Genomic DNA, 21031 nt, shown 5'->3' on the forward strand with positions numbered 1-21031 from the left:
GGCAACCTCGAAGGATCATTACGGCGTTAATTTAATCTTCGGCGCAGCACTCTTTAAAATACAACTCTACCTAACTCCTAAAGGCAACACTATCATATGTTTGTCAATCCTTCAATCCTTCATTCCTTTTATTATTACATTCTTACTAGCTCTTAAGTTATAACGAATAAGAAATAAATCTCTTCTGCGATTGGACGTCAAGCATAACGCATCATCCTCACCTGTTCCCACATCTGTGGTGACCCCGTAGGTAAATTGAATATATTAATTTTATAGCTTATATGGCGCTAAACGATAGCCATGTGGTTCTGGCAACCGGTACTCCGACGTCAATATTGGGGATTTACCAAATTCAACTCCACGTCTACCACTACCAACAATGACCGAAGACAACATCGAAGCTTATTTTTATTCTCTGGACTTTTGGTTTAGCGCTTCTTCAATTTCCAACGATAATAGGAAATTCGACATCGTTCTTGCATGTGTACCGCCTAACAAGCTGATAGAGCTCCGCTGCATCATAGACGCTGCACCGACAAATTTTAAACACAAATACATTCAGGACAAGATCATTGAGCATTTTTCGGACAGCCAACAGCGGCGGCTGCAACGTGTTCTTAAAGATATGGTTCTAGGCGACCGACGCCCCAGAGAGTTATTTAACGACATGAAACACGCAGCCGGGACGACTCTGAATGACAGCATTTTACACGATCTATGGGTAAGCAGACTTCCTCCGTATGTACAAGCAGCGATTATTGCTACAAACGTCGCTACCGAGGAAAAACTAAAGATAGCGGATTCCATCATCGAAACTATTGGGATGCGACCCAACCACGCGCAAGAGGGTCTGGCGGCACTTAATGAAGTTTCGAGCTTGAAACTCGAAATAGCGGAATTGACCAGGCAAGTGCCTGCATTTTCAATAACAAGGGATCAAATTTTCGTTCGCGGTCTCGATCTAAGTCACGTGGACCTCAAGCGTCTTGGGTAAATCGGATAAACCGATTTGCTGGTACCATAGTAAATACGGTACGAAAGCAACTAAATGCCGAGAGCCGTGCAATTATGTTTTGTTGAAGAAACCTTTATAGGGTCGCTCGGCTGCTACGGTTTTAGAGTTGGGCAAACAGTCTAAAACCTTCAAGACATACCGTTTACGCATATACGATACGTCAGCAAAATTAAATTTTTTTAATAGATACCGGTGCGGACGTTTCCGTTATGCAAAATGCAACAACACAGCTCCGAGCTTCTCCTAACGGTATGAAATTGTTTGCCGCAAATGGATCGCCGATTTCTGTATTCGGTGAGGCGATTCTGAAACTTAATCTAAATTTACGACGCAAATTTTTCTGGAATTTCGTTATCGCTGATGTTTCTCAAGCAATTATTGGCGCTGACTTTCTGTCTCATTTCGAGCTTTTGGTCGATCTCAAAAATAGATGTCTACTCGAGCGTAAACCCGAATTAAGAACGGTTTGCGAAATTGAAAAAATAGCGTGAATTCTACTTATTCGAATATTCTCGCAGAGTACAGTAATATCACACGCTCTCATCCGCTAAATTTACCATCAAAATCGTAGCTACAACATCGAATTCTTACCACCGGTCAACCCGTCTTCGCACGACCTCGACGTCTTTCACCCGATATGTTTCTTTCTTTTTCGCCGCAAAAGCTGAATTTGATTCGCTGGTGAAACTGGGCATTTGTCACCCATCCAGTAGTAACTGGGCAAGCCCATTACATATGGTACGTAAGCCCGATGGAACGTGGAGACCATGCGGGGATTATCGTGGACTAAATGCAGTAACTGTTCCTGATCGATATCCGTTGCCATTTTTTGCACGATTTCTCAATATCTTGGCCGGAAAACGCGTGTTTTCTAAAATCGATTTAAAGGCCTTTCATCAAGTGCCAATAAACCGAAAGACATTTGTAAAACGGCGATAACGACTCCCTTCGGACTCTACGAATTTACGCATATGACGTTTGGTTTGAGGAATGCAGCACAGACATTCCAAAGACTTATTAACGAAGTCTTTCGTGGTTTAAACTTCGTATTTGTTTATCTTGATGATGTATGTATTGCATCCGTTTCAGAAAGAAGAGCATCAAAACCACTTGCGCCAAGTTTTCCAACGACTCAGGGAAAACAACCTAACTATTAACGTTAGTAAATCAGAGTTTGGCGTCTCGGAACTACGATTCCTCGGACATTCTATCACTAAAGATGGTACTCGGCCACTCCCAGAACGCGTTGAGGCTCTACGTAATTTTAAACGACCGGTTATCGCACAAAGGACTTAAAGCGTTTTTAGCGATGCTTAATTTCTACCAGTCGTTTCATACCACATGCACTGAAGACACAAGCTTGCCTTTTCGATATGGTTCGTGGTAATACACGAAACGATACTACACCACTTTCTTGGTCAGTGGAAGCAGCAGACAATTTTGCTGCATGTAGGGAACAACTGGTCAATTGTGCATTTCTCGCTCATCCTTCGCACAACGCGGATCTTTCTTTATGGGTGGATGCATCAGATTTCGCTGCTGGCGCAGTATTAAATCAATTCGTGGATGGTAGTCTACAACCATTAGGATTTTTCTCTCGCAGATTCACTAGTGCTGAGAAAAGATACAGTACTTACGACAGGGAGCTGACTGCTGTATACCTAGCATTACGACATTTTCAATACATGGTCGAAGGTCGCCGTTGCCATATTTACACAGACCATAAGCCGCTGATATATGCATTTCAACAAAAGCTAGATCGAGCTTCTAATCGACAAATACGTCAACTCGACTTCATAGCTCAGATCACCACCGACATTCGACATGTAAGCGGCGAAGATAATGTAACAGCAGACCTGCTGTCACAGAATAAACTCAATTTCCGCAGAAACTTTAAACTATGATAACTTGGCTGAGGACCAGTCCAAGGACGAGGAGCTTCAAAATCTTTTTTAAATGGTAAAATAAAACACTCTCTTAACCTACAAAATTTCGCTCTTCCTTTTAGTTCCATAAGCTTATGCTGCGACACCTCAACTGGCCGTGTTCGACCGTTCATAACCAAAAACTTTAGAGAAACGTTTTTACGGTCAACTCACAATCTTTCACACCCAGGCATAAGGGGGACTACGATTAGTAACAGAGCGATTTGTTTGGCCTGGTGTCCAGCGAAGACAGTAGAAATTTTGCTCGCTGCTGTTTGCAGTGTCAGCGGAATAAAACTATACGACACAACCGAAGTTTTGTTACAGCGTCAAAAATGTCCAACACTTCGTTTCGCGCACATCCATATCGACTTAGTCGGACCATTTCCACCATCCGAAGAAACCGCTATTCGTCTTACTATTCTGGATGGATTCACACGCTGGCCAGAAGCGTTACCTATACCAGATATAACAGCTCACTAACTGTTGCCAAAGCACTACTAAACGGCTCGATTTCACGGTTTGGTGTACCTGTAACCATCATCAGACTTAGGACGTCAGTTCGAGAGTGCCCTGTTTCAACAATTACTACAGCTATTGGGTACACGACATTTTCGAACCACGCCTTACCACCCCAAGCAAATGGTCTTGTCGAAAGATGGCACATCGTACGTTAAAAGCAGCGCTTCTATGCCATAACACTAGTCAGTGGACTTCATATTTACCACTTATTTTACTGGGCTTACGATCCACATACAAAAACGACTTGGATGCAGCACCAGCCGATCTAGTATATGGCGAGAACCTGCGACTACCTTCAGAATTTTTCATCGATAGCAAACCAACATACAGCGAAGCTGATATGGTCAAGCAACTACGTTCTTGTATGCGAGATCTGCGACCAGTCGACACCACTTGGCACGCGAAACAAAAAGTATTCGTTCATTCCGGGTTAAAAACCTGCCAACAAGTCTTTATTCGAGACGATCTGGTGCGACCATCGCTATCGCCTCCATACAAAGGACCATACAAAATTATTCAACGATTTCCCAAATACTTCTTAGTGGAAGTAAACAACAGCGTTATTAAAGTTTCAATAGATCGTTTGAAACCTGCTTTCATCGCCACTCCACAGAGTGTCTAGGAGGGGAGTATTGTGGCAACCTCGAAGGATCATTACGGCGTTAATTTAATCTTCGGCGCAGCACTCTTAAAATACAACTCTACCTAACTCTAAAGGCAGCACTATCATATGTTTGTAATCTTTCATTCCTTTTATTATTACATTCTTACTAGCTCTTAAGTTATAACGAATAAGAAATAAATCTCTTCTGCGATTGGACGTCAAGCATAACGCATCATCCTCACTTGTTCTGCACACTTATATGCGATGTTGAGGAGGCTAATCCCATGGTAGTTGGCGCAGATTGTTGGGTCTCCTTTTTTATGGATTGGGCACAGCACACTTAAATTCCAATCGTTGGGCATGCTTTCGTCCGGCCATATTTTACGAAGAAGCTGATACATGCTCCTTATCAGTTCTTCGCCGCCGTGTTTGAATAGCTCGGCCGGCAATCCATCGGCCCCCGCCGCTTTGTTGTTCTTCAGGGGGGTAATTGCTATTCGAACTTCCTCATGGTCGGGCTCCGGTCTTGAAACCTTCTGTGAGCCGCCGCATTTTTTCGTAGAATTTTCGAGCATTACCCCTGTCGGCCAGCTTATCAAGCTCTTCGTACTCACGCATTTCAGCCTCTTTCTTTTTCTGTCTGCAAATGCGTCTCGCTTCCCTTTTCAACTCTCGGTATATATCCCATCCCGCACGTGTTGTGGTCGAACGTAACGTTGCGAGGTAGGCAGCCTGTTTTCTCTCCGCTGCGACACGGCACTCCTCGTCGTACCAGCTGTTCTTTTGCACTTTCCGAAAACCAATGTCTTCGGTTGCAGCTGTACGTAAGGAATTTGAAATGCCGTCCCACAGTTCAGGAGTGCAAGCCGAGTAGAAAATCGTTCGGCTGTCTGTTGTGATTGCAGCTTCTCGACGTCGAACCTTCCTTGTGTTTGTTGGTGTGCGTTTTTTGCTGCACAGAGGCGGGTGCGAATCTTGGCTGCAACAAGATAGTGGTCCGAGTCGATGTTAGGACCTCGGAGCGCACGCACATCTAAAACACTGGAGACGTGTCTTCCGTCTATCACAACTTGATCGATCTGGTTGGTAGTTTTTCGATCCGGAGACAGCCAGGTAGCTTGATGAATCTTCTTATGCTGGAATCTAGTACTACAGATAACCATATTTCGGGCCCCGGCGAAGTCAATCAGCCTCAACCCATTTGGGGATGTTTCGTCGTGGAGGCTGAATTTACCGACCGTAGTGCCAAAGATACCTTCTTTGCCCACCCTGGCGTTAAAGTCGCTAAGCACTATTTTGACATCATTTTGAAGGCATCTTTGGTCACATCGTCCTTCTCTTCCGTCGGGGCGTGGGCGCAAATTGATTGGCACTTGCTTCGACATAAAACAGCGGTGTTGTCTGCGTATGTTGAGGTTAGTGCTTTTGCACTCGTTGAAATGTCTGGTAAATAAGACATATAGTATTGGTCCCAAAACGCTGAATTGAGAAACCCCAACCATAATTGGATACTTTTCTGAGATAAATTCCTTTAAGCCGCCGGTTAGTGAGGTATGATATGAACTGAAGGAAGTTTTTTGACAAAGTCAGTTGAATTTTATGTATGCTTAATTAATTTTTTGGGGTTAACAAGACGAGAACCCCAGCAAGTATGTTTAGCACTGTAATCGACTTCTGCAATAAATCTTTAACCTATAGTACAAAAAATATCATTAAATTAGATGTCGGTTTGGAAGCGTGGTTGCAATAAATGTTAGAAATTAGTAGATTAATTTCTCGATTTTCGAGACATACTGAAGTTGGCACGAGCTTTTTCGTCTAGATGATTTAGTTTAGCTTTGAGTACTTTATAAACATGACAGCCTCGATAGTTTGCAGGTTTCGCCAGTTTAAAAGATTTTTGGCAAACTCCAAACGCGCTTTGACATGTCTTTGACTAAGTGAAGGAACTTTTCGTGGGCTTCGCGCATTAATTGTTTTTGCTGAAGCGGACAATACATCGTTCCTATTTCTAGCTTTGCATATGGCACCACGTTTTTCAGGCTTTACTTCATAAAACTTCTTCTTTACTGGCGGAGACACAGCGCGCCAGTCGCCTCTTTTTTCGCTATTTTGCGCCAATTCGAGATACCAAGTGCAGCCCTTCTGCAGGTCCTTCTCCACTTGATGTTTCCAAAGGAGTGGATTGAAAACTTTCAAAGTTGGAGTGTTCTCTTCTATCCGGACAACATGATTCGCTAAATTACATATGTCAATCTCGCCGTATATCTCTCGAACACTCCTAATGCCGACTCAACAGATGATGTCATTGTCCATGCCTTCACACCATATAGAAGGACGGGAATGATGAATGACTTGTAGAGTTTTATCTTTGTTCGTCGAGAGAGCACTTCAGTTTTCAATTGCCTACTCAGTCCAAAGTAGCACCTGTTGGCAAAAGTGATTCTGTGTCGGGTTGCTAGGCTGATAATGTTGTTGGTATTGATGTTGGTTCAAAGATACACGAAATTATCTACGACTTCAAAGTTATGAATGTCAACAGTGACGTGCGATGACGGTTTGTATGATGACAGGAGATATTTCGTCTTGTCCTCGTTCACAACCAAATCCATACCTTTCAGTTTCTTATCCAGTCTTGAGAAAGCAGAACTAATATCGTGGCTGTACAGCCAAAGCCGTGAAAGCTCATGACAACCCTCTACACTTTTTCAATTCGGACTTGCATATAACCAGTCCTATCTTATACAGCGCCTAATCGTTTCTAGAGACTCTTTCATCTTCAGAACAGGCTCTAGACCGGTTTTTTGTCTGAGCGTCTTCATTTTTAAAGCTTTGCTCACTTTTTCTCAGCGGCTCTTGATGTCTACCAAAAGGTTTTTCCCGTTTGCCTTCTCAGTTTTCAAGGACTGGAGCTTTCAAGAGTAACCCTAGACACAGAACTGAAGACATTGATGAACTTATCAATCGCATTCGCGATTTCGCGGATCAATTCCCTGTCGAAGCTTACTGTAATACAAGTCCCAATTTACATTTCTATAATATCTATTTGCGTTGCATTCTGGGCGCAAAAAGTCCAAGAACAAACTTATATATCTATGATCAAGGGAAAAACATTCCCAGAAGCTAGCCTAACGTCAAGGACCTCCGTGCTGCTAGCAGTCACAAAGATAGGGGAGTTTCCTCTATTGCAAATCGAAAGGTTTTCAACGCATTTAAAATAATACAGTGACTTAAATCTTTCATTTGTGTTCGAACTTCCCCTTATGCCTAGAATTACAAATTATAACATCGATTTGACACCTCTTGCGAAAGTGCGATGGATTTTAAACTACTAAAATTGCGATAATTCAATAAGTGAAAGCGCCAGAGGTATTAAATTTTACATCCGGGATGATACGGGAAAGCTTTATAAGATGTCATATATCGGGATCTGCTGGACCAATTTCAATTTCGGTAACATTATCCTAACATGTCTATGTATGTTGCAATGTAACACAACTTTCATTAGATTCCTTCATTTTTATTAAGATACGTAAGTATAAAAATTGTCAAAATCGGATTTTACCAGAGATATTGGTGAATGTGTGAGACACATAATTGAAATTCGCAAAAAATCCTTTCCTAATAAAAGCGTGTATTTATATCAAAAATGAACTGAATCCGGTCAGTACATCCCTTAGCCTCCATATACCCAATCATATTTGTGTTTAAAATATATAAAATCAGGTGAAAACTTGCCCAAGCTCCAATATAACTTATGTACATACCATATATCAGGATTTTCCAACATCTGGTACAAGTTGTAAAGGTATGAAATGTTCTGTTACCTAAGCTCACATGTTTAATTCGAAGTTTTGCCAACACCTAAAGATATTTCCCGACTTTTTTCTTTGCAAATTGCAAGAGTATTAAATGTTGGGGCACACCCGTACTTAGCCCTTCCTCACTTGTTTTCGTTATATGCTTAATTCGTAGTAGGTCAGAAAAGACAGTTTCATTGTCAATCACATTGTTTCCCAAAAAGGAAGTTTCACACGATTCCATTAAATTGTCTAACCTAAAATGATGTTATAACCGCCTGTCAATAAAATATTGTGCAAATTTTCAGATCTTCACTCAAGTGATAACGTTGTAAACATTATTTCACATACTTACTTTTATAATAAAAGCTTCTTCGCCACGAATTTAAAGCAATTGCGGGCTTAATAACAGTAAAATGTGCAAACGTGTGTACTTATATTTTCAATTAATTTATTTACGAAATAGGTATGTAATTTGTTTAAATTATATAAAACTAAATTTGTGGATCTTAGTTTAATCTACATATGCTGAAAACAGAAAAATATAAAATTTGCTGGCATTACTTAACTAGGGTAATATCACATATTTCATGTTTATTTAATAATTCAAGTAAAAAAATTGTAAAAGCCTATATGTATGTATGCATTAATTCATTGCATTATTCTTAATTAAAGGCAGTTTTATAGATTTTGAATAGAATACACCTAAATACAAATAGTTAATTACAAGTAAGAAAGACTTAAGCTTAGACGAATTGTAAACCACAATAAAGGGCGCTTAAATGAAGATGATGAGAAGATCAGTGGCTTATTTCCTCATGGACAATGAACACTTCGATACAAAATTTAAGTGGAAATTTATAAGCTTTCTCAGTTCTTAAGTAGCTTTTCAAGACTACTACTCGCCCCTCGTTAAGATTCTTCGTGTAGCTACTTGAGAAGAAGTGACAAAAGACAAATGATGAAATCAAAGACACACGGATTAAAATACGATACATTGCTCTATTGATTTTGTATGGAACACCTTTACTTTGAAACGGATACTGCTAGTAGTAGTCAGCCAAATTTTTAATTTAATGCAGATTAGTGAGAGAAATACTCCCTCCCCGATAGGTGGTTCTATGCAATACGATATTTATCGAGTCAAGAACTCTCAACTCGTGTCAGCATCACTCCAAATTTTTTAGGACTATTTTCTGTCACCACAACAAGATGTACATATATATTTATAGTAAAGTGAGCTACGCTGATTTCATTACGAAATTAAAGTTGTGTAACTTTGCAGTTTTGGGGCATAGCATTACATTAGAATTAAGACTGTTTTGGTAAGATTATTGAGACATACATAAAAAACTGGTTCTTTTCACAATTGTTTTTTTAATGGCGTAATGGTTAAAACGGGTGTAAAATATTAGTAATATCAAAACTAAGAAAGCGGTTTTAAAATCTGGTCAAGATTATGTAATGCCTAGTTTCGTCCGAACTTGACTCATTCTTACTTGCTGGAATTTACTCCATAATAATGGCATACACGTTAGTATTTCGAGTCGTGTAATGTGTTTATCTAAAGAGATGGTTTATTTTACTGTTCTTTTGAGATCTGTAAAGTATATGAGTGTACTAATGTCAATTTGTGAGTCGGAATTTATTTATATTTATTCTTACATATTTACAGAATTTCTGGATTATTCAAAATTAGTATAAATAAACTATTTTCCTCTAACGACAAGTTTTTGGATATGCTTATATATGGTACTTGTAACATACTAAATTACTAAATCTATGATTTTGTTTGAATGGCTATGGTATAGGTGTATGAAGACGCAATGTATTTAACTAAGACCGCATTTAATACATCAGGATAACTTTGAAAATACGTTGCTTTTAAAACTCAAATTCATAATTGTAAACGTTGCGTTTATAGACTTGTCAGACTGTAGTCCATGATATATCTGTCCAGAACCGATGCGATATCAGGAAAAGTGTAATCCAGAGCACCATCCTTCGTTGGGCGTGATTCCAACTAGCACCGCTACTATGCGAATAGTAAACCATTGTTTCGTTTCGTTCAGATATGAGTGGCGCTGTCCACGTTTGCTCCTCATCGACTTCGTTGACGAGGCGTGGACAGTGCATCCACTTGCGTGCACTGAGCTTTGGGCGTGGGTGCGCCACTTCCATTAAGTCGTCGTTAAACTCCCAGTAGCCGTAGCCTTTGAAGAAATAGGTCTTACCATTGGTATACTTAAATGCGGCGTCTATGTTGTAACCAATACCACGCCAAATGGACATGTCACGAGGATAGTCTAATTCCACACGCCCAGTATCCTCATCTAATCGCCAGTATAAAGTTCCACTGGTGAGATAAGTGCGGTTATTGTAGCCCCACACGAAAGCGGCATCTATGTGGGTAAGCGATTGCGGTAGCCCTAAAGAGGTGAGTGGTTGCGGATAACCACCAACTAACGTAACTGAATCGAATACATAGTAATAACGACCTAGAATAAAGAAAAAGGGTTAGTTGAATTGTGAATATGACTATTGAAGTATAATAGGGGAAAATATTTGAGATGAAGTTTATCAAATATTCATTATATTTTTGAATATTGACTTCATTTCTTAAAAAATACGTAATGTGTTTCTTACTAAACATAAAATTTTACTCAAAAATAATTATCATTTTCTTTATACAGCAGCTTAGCATATATTTTGGGCTAATTAATATAAATATGTACAATGACGATCTTACCAATAAAGAAAACAATTTTTCGATCTTTGTTTTCATATACTGCATCAACTTTGGAGAAGTTCTTAGGCAACTCAGCCCACAGCCGATGAGTGTAAGTTGGGTATCCTGGATATAGGCCGTGATCACCAATCCGCCATAGGAACTATTGGGTAAAATAAATTTGGATTGTAGTATAAAATTCATGCAATTGAAAAAATGTATTTCTAAATATACCTGGCCACGAAATATGAATATTTCTCTACGTATGATCGAAATGGCATCGTAAGTAGTGTGACATGTATCGGGCTTCAATTTTTTTGGCTTAGTTGGTTGAGGAGGTGGATACCAAGTCCTGGTGGGATGTGGAGGGGAGTCAGTGCGTGGTCTATAAGTCGTTGTGGTTGGAAGTTTCCGATCACGTTGGTGTGGATTGTTGTTATAAGGATATCTTCGCCGTGGGTCATAAGGTTCGTTGGGTCGGTTCTGTGGGTAATATACCAATGGTCGTCGTGTAGTGGTTGTAGTTGTAGTTGTCGGTGGAGTTTTTGGTCGAGTTTGAGGTTTAAAGGGTCCCCATGTCTTATCTTTTGAGCCGTATAACTGTTGAATGGCATTGCGATCGTCAGCAGGAAGATTAATATCAACTTCATTGTCATGATACCATGGATACATAATAGCGTTTTGGTCAGAGGAATGCCCGAGACCCAAGGAGTGTCCAAATTCGTGAACTGCAACGCCGAGAAAGTTTGTTGCTGAAAGTAAAAACGTTGGTCTTGTTATTATTATGTTACTTTGAGTAGCATTAAATATATGATATAATATTAGTGCCACTAAATGTACGGGTATGTACAGGTAAATATTTGATTTAAATGAATTGGACCAAAAACAAAAAACGACAGCAATATTACGACTTAACTTGCAATCTATTTTTACGAAAATTGTGATGCTTTGATTTTATACACTGGATAATAGCTTAAACATTTATTCAAAACTTGCAGACACAGATTTTCAATGACAAATACGAAATGCTTCCAATGTTTAAGGAATGCCATTTGATTTATGTACTTGCTCCTAGGCTTTGGTTTTGGTTTTAGTGTTTATACTCGTATGAATAAGTTCACCTCAAGGGTGCTATTCCAGAAAACATTTAATTCTGCTACAAATCGAAGCAGATTGTATGCGACGAATCAGCACACTGTGTTGTGGCTAGTGGAAAAGTAACTTTTCTCCGATTATTTTTTTCAGTGTTTTTAATTATGCAATTTTGTCACAGACATTCCAAGTAAACAAAAAAACATAAAGCTTATTTTTATGTTGGCCCGTTGATTTTTAATTGATTTTAGAAGTCAAATATACAAAATTTTCACGAAAAGAGGGGATTTCAGGGCTGTATTCAAAATGATCTCATTTGATTTTGGTGACAGATATTTTGATTCGGAAAAAAAATCTGCCTTCGGACAAGTATCTTCTGTAAAACAAAGGAATGTTGTTTGAGACATTTTCATATGCACCTTTTTTAGAGCGAAAACCCGACTAAAGGTCCATTTTTCCTTTAAAATTGGGTTAGGTAAGCAATATCTAAAAAGTCCCAGAGAGTCCCAGTTCCAAACCACTACAGAAATGTTACATAATTTGTTTTCAACGAACTATGAAAATATCAGCTGCCCATACCTGCCCTCCTGGGAGTTATAGCGATTTTAGTATATCACTCTCAGTATTTATTCCACAGAAATAGAACGGAAATTCTCGGAATCACTTATTGAGTAATTTAATCATATTGGTTTTCGAAATAATTCGTTCATTTTTGGTCCCCATTGGGCAACTATCAGAAGAAGCATTGGAAGCAGGAAACAAGGACTTCAGAAACACAAGGCTTTACCATGCGAGGAAAACATCAAGAAAAGACAATTGTGAAGACATATTACGTTATCTGCTCGCCAATTCTGATCCCGCAATCACAAGTAGGAGAATACTGAAGGAGAAGAAACACCTGAAATTATCAGAGGAAGCAATGAACTTATTGGTAGATGACTGATAATTTGTAATTTTTCTGTAGAATGCAATAAAATATGCCTGTGTTATAAAAAAGTATCTTCACATTTTTTTTTTTATTCTACATCTATTCTAGCACTCCACAAAAATGAGCATAACTCTCTTAAAACTGAAGCTATTGACTTCAAACCGGTGTCAAATTAAGGCTTTTATTGCCACCTTTCAAATAAGTAATGAAATAGATTTTAGTTTTATATAAAATTTCAGAGTTTTTCAACAAATATCGAAAAATCATGAAAATTTGACGTTTATAATTTTTGTTGGGACCACCCTATACTTTATTTAAAAAGCTAATCATAGGGTATTTATCAGAAATAAAAGAAGAATTAAAATAAATTTTTTTTTGTAAATTTTTCGAACAACTTTTTTTTTTTTTGACTTTTGTTGAAAATTTGACCCAACAATTTTTTTCGGTGTAAATTTTTTTTCACTCATTCTGTTTGGGATTTCATTCTGACCGATCTGTAGAAGTTTCTCATCGATACAATTAAAATTACAGTTTAGGCAATATGATTTCCAAAAAATTCCGGTGCAGCAATGGGTTACGTTTTGGTGTAACTGGCAGTGCACGTACAATTCTAGTTCTGCCAACGAGCTTTTTTTTAATGATTTATTAGTGAAATCGTCGATGAAGCATATACAAATATAATGTCGATTTTGGGCAGCAACCAATAATAACGGTAGCAGTAGCCAAATATACGGTTGCGGTCAACCAATTTGTGTTTTATTTAGAGTGCACAGAACAGCAAAAGGCGTTGATTATTCCAACTGATGTTGTATTTGCTGTGGGAAAGGGCTGGTTAGCTAATCCGCTGTTCGTTTCTGCTGTGGCATCTTCACTCATACAGCACAAGGTTCAGAGCCATTTCTATTTGTATTTGGAGATTTGTTTGCACGTTTGCGTGTGTTTGATCGTAGCAACAAGCTGTTCTAACGCGCATTTATCAAGTAAATTAACCATTTTCGCAAATTAATTACATTAGTGACAACACACATGGCGTGATGCGGTTTGGCGACCACTGGCAGGCTACCAAGCTGCGCTGCAACGCTGACACTATTATTTGGTGGAATTGGTGGCATCTACAAACATAGCTACAACGCTGTTGGACACAGTTGATTACAGCATCTGTTTACCGTCCAACAGCGTAGATATGTATATCAAATTATATAGTATGTATGTATATGGAGTTAGTAGCATACAGAGGAACTAGGTGGATGCGGAGTGTTGGTGCTATTACCAAGTTGAACGATATGAAATTTATTTGTGGATAATTACTCCTACGAAAATGCGCTATCGTGTGGCTCGTTGTGTGCTTCCATGGGGTATACAGGTACTAAATGTGACCGCGATGAACCTATGCAAACGGACACACGTAAGTATGTACATAAAATATGTATTAGTTTAACTTGTTTGTACTCATGTACCTCCGGACTTTTGTGGGTATGTACATGTATGTATTTATATTTAAATACTGTGGTCTATGAAGCTAAATTATTTATGTACATATGTATTTACATCGAAAATTAAGTACTGAATAAAAATAATAATTTCATAAACTTTATTACGAATTCCCTGATACATGGTTCTAAAATATTAATACACAGTATCGTCCAGTATAACGAACTTTCGAAATAATGGTTTAACGAATCATCAAAATTATCTAATTAATGTTTCCATATTTCGAACACAAATTGTTTTAATATTCGATGTTGCGAACACTGCTATATGTTTATCTTGAACTTCGCACTTTTTGACAAAACAAAGGCTTCGTTAAACCAACGGTAGTTTAAGTATTGTACGAAATAGCTGATGAGATTGTCAAAAGCGTAATCCGTCCGGCTACCGAACCAAGTCACTAAAACGATACCTAATAAAATTTTCGAAATGAGATGGATTGGATAGCCAAGATCATTTGTAATAACAAAAACTTTGGCCTAATAACAGGTCACAACTTACTGGTATCACATACTGGTACATTCAGGAAGTGAAGGTATGACAAATACCCTGAAACACCTTTGCTTTTACCCAGCCTCATCTAGAGCTCGTCTTAGATATCTAAAAACTGTGCAGTTCAAGAAACTAAACGAGATTTACGTCCTGTATGACGAATACTTCAGCTTGAATTAAACTGAGCCTCCATCTGGCTCTACTCAAGAAAAATAGGTTATGCATCACTTGATAGCGGACCAGTATAACCTAACCTAACTATAGTATAACATCTGCAGAATATATAAAATAATTCTGTCAAGTTTTCATTCCTTTTAATTGGACGTAGTTCAAAGAAAATTTTCGTGCGATTGCACAGTGGTCGGTCTTATATGGAATCTGCGGCCAAAAATACTTCCACTGCCGAAAGTACTTATTGCTTGACTCAGCAGATTCTTCTCAGAGTTCTCCAATTGAAACTGGTGCATATTGAATAACATCAGGAGCGTGAATTAAAATTTTGTGAACTGACGAAGGAAGAAATACCAGGAATATTTTGAAGTTAATTCCCTTGCAGGATCTAGTGCAAATCTAGTTCATTTAGGGTTGATTGAACTGATTCCTTTTGAAATTGAATTCGAACAGGATGGCAATAGCGGGTGAACCAAGGTCTAGAGTTTTTCCAAATTTGTTTATGCTAATCATCACTTTGCGATTTTATTATTAGTTGTAGAGGGACATATGTATGTATGTCGTGACAAATATATTATTGTTTTCCGAATTATTATTTTAAAATTTTTGCTTATATTTGCCCAGAAAAACTGCCAGAAAGGCCACATTTTCCTATTACTAATAGGTAATGAGAGAAGTCATTGCGTTCATTAATTACATTCTCAGTGTGGTCCAACTATTTTTTTATCTCAACTTCAACATCAGATTCTAAAAAATGTTGAAATGAAATTCAAAAATATATAGGCGTTAAAGATTACACCGATACGATATGCCTGGATAAAAGTACGTATAAAACAAACATTTGATAAAACTGAGAAAATGATGAAATGAAACCCAAAGCTCAAGTATACGAAAAGAAACAAAAAAAATAATACAATTTACACGAAAATATGTATGTACAAAAATTAAGAAAAATAACACACCAAAAATCGCATGACTGGTAGAATAACATAAGTAACGAAGAGAGGAGCCAAAGGTTGTAGCTGAAATCAAAAGCATAGACTTAGAAAATATTAACTAATATAAGCAAATTTGACTAATTTGAGGGCGCGACAGGGATAACAACTTTTTAGATACCTGAAATCGATGTATAAAGAAAAACATACCACTCAAAACAGCACTTATAAAACAATAGTTATAAAATAATAAAACAACATATTATTACACTAGTTTACAGTATTGAACTTTTTGTCTGTTGCCGCGAATTCTGCGATTGATATTGTTCACTTAATATGTACTTGTTTTTGTCAAATCTACCCTCAAAAATTTTTGAGCAGCTCGAGTTACTTTGTTTTTGGTTTTTATCATTTACTTAAGCATATATGTATATTAATCGAAAACAGGCGTATTTTACTGTGTTAAGATTAGTTTCTCAAGTTTTTGCGTCATGAGTAGTTCAAGAAGACGTTGCTTAAATAAATCAGATCATTTTTGCTACATATGCGGAGAATATGTGTTTAAAAATTGTAGAAAAGTTATATCAGAGTTGGTGAAAAATACCTATTTTGAGTATTTTGGGGTGCTCTTGGATAAAAATAAGAATTCTTGGGCTCCCAATTGTGTTTGTAAATCTTGTGCGGAATATTTAAGATTATGGAAAAGTGGTAAAAGAAGTGCCTTTAAATTTGGAACACCGACTATTTGGCGAGAACCACGAAATCATCTCGTAGACTGTTATTTTTGTAGTGTGAACATAAACGGTTTAAACACTAAAAGTCGAGCTAAATGGCAGTACCCAAGTACTACTTGTGTTCAACTTGCAGTGCAGCGTTCACCTAACTCTTCAGAGCCTAAAAATATATCTGAACCATTAGAGCAAGACATTGAAGGACCAAGCTCATCACAAAATGATGCTGATTTTGACGGTATGTCTAATGAGATAAAACGCTTTTCTCAAAATGAGTTGAATGATCTTGTAAGAGATTTAAATCTTTCTCAGCAAGCTTCAGAATTGTTAGCACCAAGACTAAAAGAAAAAAACTTCTATTCTCGGATACTAAAATAAGTTTTTATCGTGAAAGAGACGCAGAATTACGGCGTTATTTTTCCGAAGAAAACGGCATTACCTTTTGTTCAGATATCAAAAACTTGTTGATAAAAATGGGCTTGAATGGGCTGGGGAACCTTTTGTCCACAGTACAAAGTTAAAGGAGGAATATTGTAACATTTCGCTAGTCTTGAACAAAATAAAATACAATGACCATGATGTGCAATTTATGTCAATTTAAAAATGGTCAACATTCTTCTCGGTCAACAAAGTGTTTATACCAAGTTTCCCTGTTTTATATGTCTTTGGGACAGTAGAGCTAAACAAGAGCATTGGGTGAGAAAAAACTGGCCCTTGAGAGAAAAAATGGGGCCTGGAAAGTACAATATAGTCCACAATTCATTAGTAGCTCGTAACAAAATTACCCTTCCACCATTACATATAAAACTGGGCATCATGAAACAGCTTGTAAAATCACTAGATAAAGATGGGAACTGCTTTTCTTACATTTGTCAAAAATTTCCTCAGCTCACTATGGAAAAGATTAAAGCCGGAATTTTTGATGGCCCCCAAATTAGACAATTTACGAAAGATACTCAAGTTAGAAATTCTATGACTGACTCAGAACTAAAGGCTTGGACAGCATTCGTGTTTGTGATGCAGAATTTTCTCGGAAATAAAAAATCTGAAAATTATATTGAACTTGTAGAAGACCTTCTGCTACAATTAAAAAATATGGAATGCAATATGAGTATAAAACTCCACTTCCTCCATAGTCACTTAGAGAGGTTTCCGGAAAATGTAGGAGATATGAGCGAAGAGCAGGGAGAGCGTATGCATCAAGACTTACACGTCATGGAAGAGCGCTATCAGGGTTTCTGGGAAACAAATATGATGTCTGACTATTGTTGGTCTCTAATACGTCATTTTCCAAAGTCTACACATCGGAGAAGAGCTTTAAAACGAATTTTTTTTAGAACTTAATGATTAATTATATTTCCTAATAAAATATTTCTTAATAAATTCATGTTTTTTTCTGTGTAATACCTACATAGCTGAAACTCTGAAACTAGAGCTGATAAAAATATTTAAATTATATTTTTGGAAACAGCATATTATATGTAGTCAGCAATAGCTAAAATTTTTTCGGCAACAAATATACTGTAAACTAGTGTTATATATGCTATCCACCATATACCTTTCTTCTCAATATTCCTTTCGATTTATGGCGATTAAACGTGATTTTTTACTGCAATTTAATTTATAATAAGAGATAATTTTTAAGCTATTTTCACTGCACAGTCCGCAAGTTTCTATAGTCTCGTTTCTTTCGCTTTTCGTAGCGCGTACGAATTGGATAGAGCAAAAGTGTATTTACCGTTAGTTTTACTAGTTTTTTAAGAAATAACTTTGACAGAAACAGTGGTAAATTTCAAACTTTTATCTTTTTAATTTTGGCCTATGAAATCGACCAGTGTGGATTGGTTCTATTTTGTTTGGATTAGAAATTGCGTTTATCGTTGGAAAATAAACTAAAGATTTTGGATAATTCGATCAATTGGCTTCCAGTAAAAGGCTTATCCGAGAAAAAAGGAGTTGCATTACAAAAAAAAAAAGTTTAAGCCCGAAAAAATCGCGTCGCCAGAAAAAATGACGTAAGTCTCTTAAAAAAAGCAAATTTCCAAAAATGGATAAGGCCCTCTAAAATGGTTTATGACTCAACGTCGAAACCATATCCCTATTAGTGGTGCCGGGTTAAGAACTTATTATTAAGTTCTACGGGCGATTTTTTTTCACTGATCTGTACGTATAAACAAACTAGGTCGATAAGTAGAGTGGATGTCTGCCGAAAGATGAATATGCTCCAGGATAAATATGTACTACATATCATTAATTTAGCTGGATGTATTTGGATATTTATTTGATGCTTTTATTACAGTTAAAAAAAAAATTGTTTATTTATAATAAACAATATAATACAGCATTCGAGTTTGTCTAATAGATGAAGACCAAGCAAGAAGTGGAGCTGCCCGGTAAGAGACATTTCGGAGAGGACATTTTTGTTTTATTTTTAACAGTCAATGGCGACCGTTATCACGTTATGATATCGGACTATTTGAAGCCTGCAATTTAAACTCGTGACGGTACTTTTTCACGTTGTACCACAGCTATTAACACCAAACACCAAAGCAAAATACTTCAGGACGTTATCTTGAACAAACAGCAACCATTTAAATTGAGCTTAACTGCTGACGAAGTCAAATTATTTTTAATATTGTCAATTATTATTTTCATAATTCCGCTGATAAAAGCAGTGTTATTGACGCCATTCGTTCCCATTGTACCCCACATCATAAAGGAACCTACACCATGCTTGAAAGTATAATTTAAATTTTTACCTTTCAGCGCTTCGCACTCTTGACGCCATACTAACCGACGACAAACAGATCGGTTAGGTTTGGACTCATTTGTAACATTTACTGAATCCCTAAATGCGTTATCATCGAGGATAGGCTTTTTGACATATAATAACCGTTACGCAATATTTCTCTTCGTTAAGTGCGGTTTGCTTCAGGTGTAAACGCTAAAAACGCGATTGATACAAGAAGTTTCGGACAGTTTGAGTGTGTGTTTTGTAATGTTATCCAACTCCTTAGCATGAGCGACATCTTATATTTTAGGGTCTTTCTTGATGCTTTTAGCAATTATTCTTTCAACCTGGCATTGAACCTTACGCTATCATCAAGTCTTTCAACTTTACCACCCTTTTTGAATTTAGTAATAATTTACTGAACATTAAGTAGTATGTATGTGGTTTTTTGACAATATAGGCTGTTCCGGAAAACTATTGATCTATTTGACTACCATAGCTTGTAAATCCTGTAAACCAAAAATACAGTGTATACCAGATAACTGCATTTAAAGTATTGCCAAAAACAGATTTACCATTTTTTTTGATCGCTCAAACAAACAGATGTTTTCAGTGGTTAACATCAAAATGAGTTTGCTTATGAAATGTGTATAAAAATACGAAAAGTACATAAGATTGATATTTTTGTTAGATTTATATAGTTAGATTACTAAAAGTCTTGTAGTTTTCTGTTATTTTTTTTTGGTTTACTGAATTTTAAAAAGTATTTCTGGACCTCAGAGCTGTTCAGCTGTTTTCAAGTATACCGAGGTCATTAACGATACGGAACTTAAAATTGTGAAAAAGTACCCATGGTTACGCAGCCGGCAACTAACCAAAAATTGTATGCAATAGCGGTGTTAGTTAATATACAACTGAAATTTCACATAAGTTAAATCTCCCGCGAACATCTAGATAATTGTTATGATTGAGGCATCCCTAATAAAAATGCTATAAGGCGCTTATTAGTTCCATCAATTAATTTATGATCCGATTAAATCCATTTTTTACCATTCATGCCAATATACATAGAATTCATGACATAGTCTCGAATTCCAATTTTTAAATACCCGTTAAGCTTCTTTCTACCTAGCCTCTGCCAATTATGTATTATTATAGATGTCCTTATGTATGTAGTTATACATATGCGCCAGACGACCATGTGCAGTTATAATGGCGTCATTGTTTCTTAAGAAATGCGTTCTCAGCAAAAGAAAATTATTTTCTCCAAGTGAACGAAATCACAGTCGCATTCGTAATTTGGTTGGCTCAAGTGATTTTCAAATAGAGCCACAGCAGTGGGTGACATTATCTTCGCTTTTAAAAGACTACGGCATAAGCTCTTCCGCCCGAGGATGTTGCATCGTTGCGCTGAGCTATGCGAGTATGTAATGCAACGAAATGAAAACGAATCGCGCCGTTCATTGTGCAACATTTGACATTTTATTAATGCCAATAAAATTGTCATAACTAACACCAAGATGCCACAAGCTACAACATTTTACGAGCTTTCTACGGCTACGGATGCACCACTAGCTAGCTGCAGCAGCTAAATTATGTGCAGTCGCAAGTATTTTTGTGTTGAACGCGCCAAAATGAATGGCTGCGTGGTGGAATGCGTAATCATACTTCCATACATGGCTGCCTTTGCCATCAGGATTGTTGATGACATTTCGCATAAGAAGCCGTTATGTTGGCAACGGAAATGACGGTTATAATAAAGTATCTGGTTTCCTTACATCACATGATGACATTGTATCCAGTTTATAAGTGCCTTATAGACACAAGAATAAAAGAACAAAATGTGAAAAAGGCGACAGTAGACATCGA

At 37.4% G+C, this 21031-nt stretch overlaps 1 protein-coding gene across 1 annotated transcript in view; it reads right to left on the minus strand.

The window, feature by feature from the left end:
* Positions 1 to 8295: 8295 nt before the first annotated feature.
* Positions 8296 to 21031, minus strand: part of LOC120781985 (matrix metalloproteinase-2-like) — a 204892-nt gene continuing 192156 nt past the window's right edge. The window contains exons 6-8 of the mRNA XM_040114155.1: positions 10829 to 11346; positions 10616 to 10757; positions 8296 to 10364 (exon numbers count right to left, since the gene is read on the minus strand). Coding sequence (XP_039970089.1) covers positions 9796 to 10364; positions 10616 to 10757; positions 10829 to 11346 — 1229 coding nt within the window. The 3' untranslated portion in view covers positions 8296 to 9795. The remainder of the gene's footprint in view (positions 10365 to 10615; positions 10758 to 10828; positions 11347 to 21031) is intronic.

The sequence above is a fragment of the Bactrocera tryoni genome, unplaced genomic scaffold (genome assembly GCF_016617805.1).
Source record: "Bactrocera tryoni isolate S06 unplaced genomic scaffold, CSIRO_BtryS06_freeze2 scaffold_826, whole genome shotgun sequence".
Classification (NCBI taxonomy): domain Eukaryota; kingdom Metazoa; phylum Arthropoda; class Insecta; order Diptera; family Tephritidae; genus Bactrocera; species Bactrocera tryoni.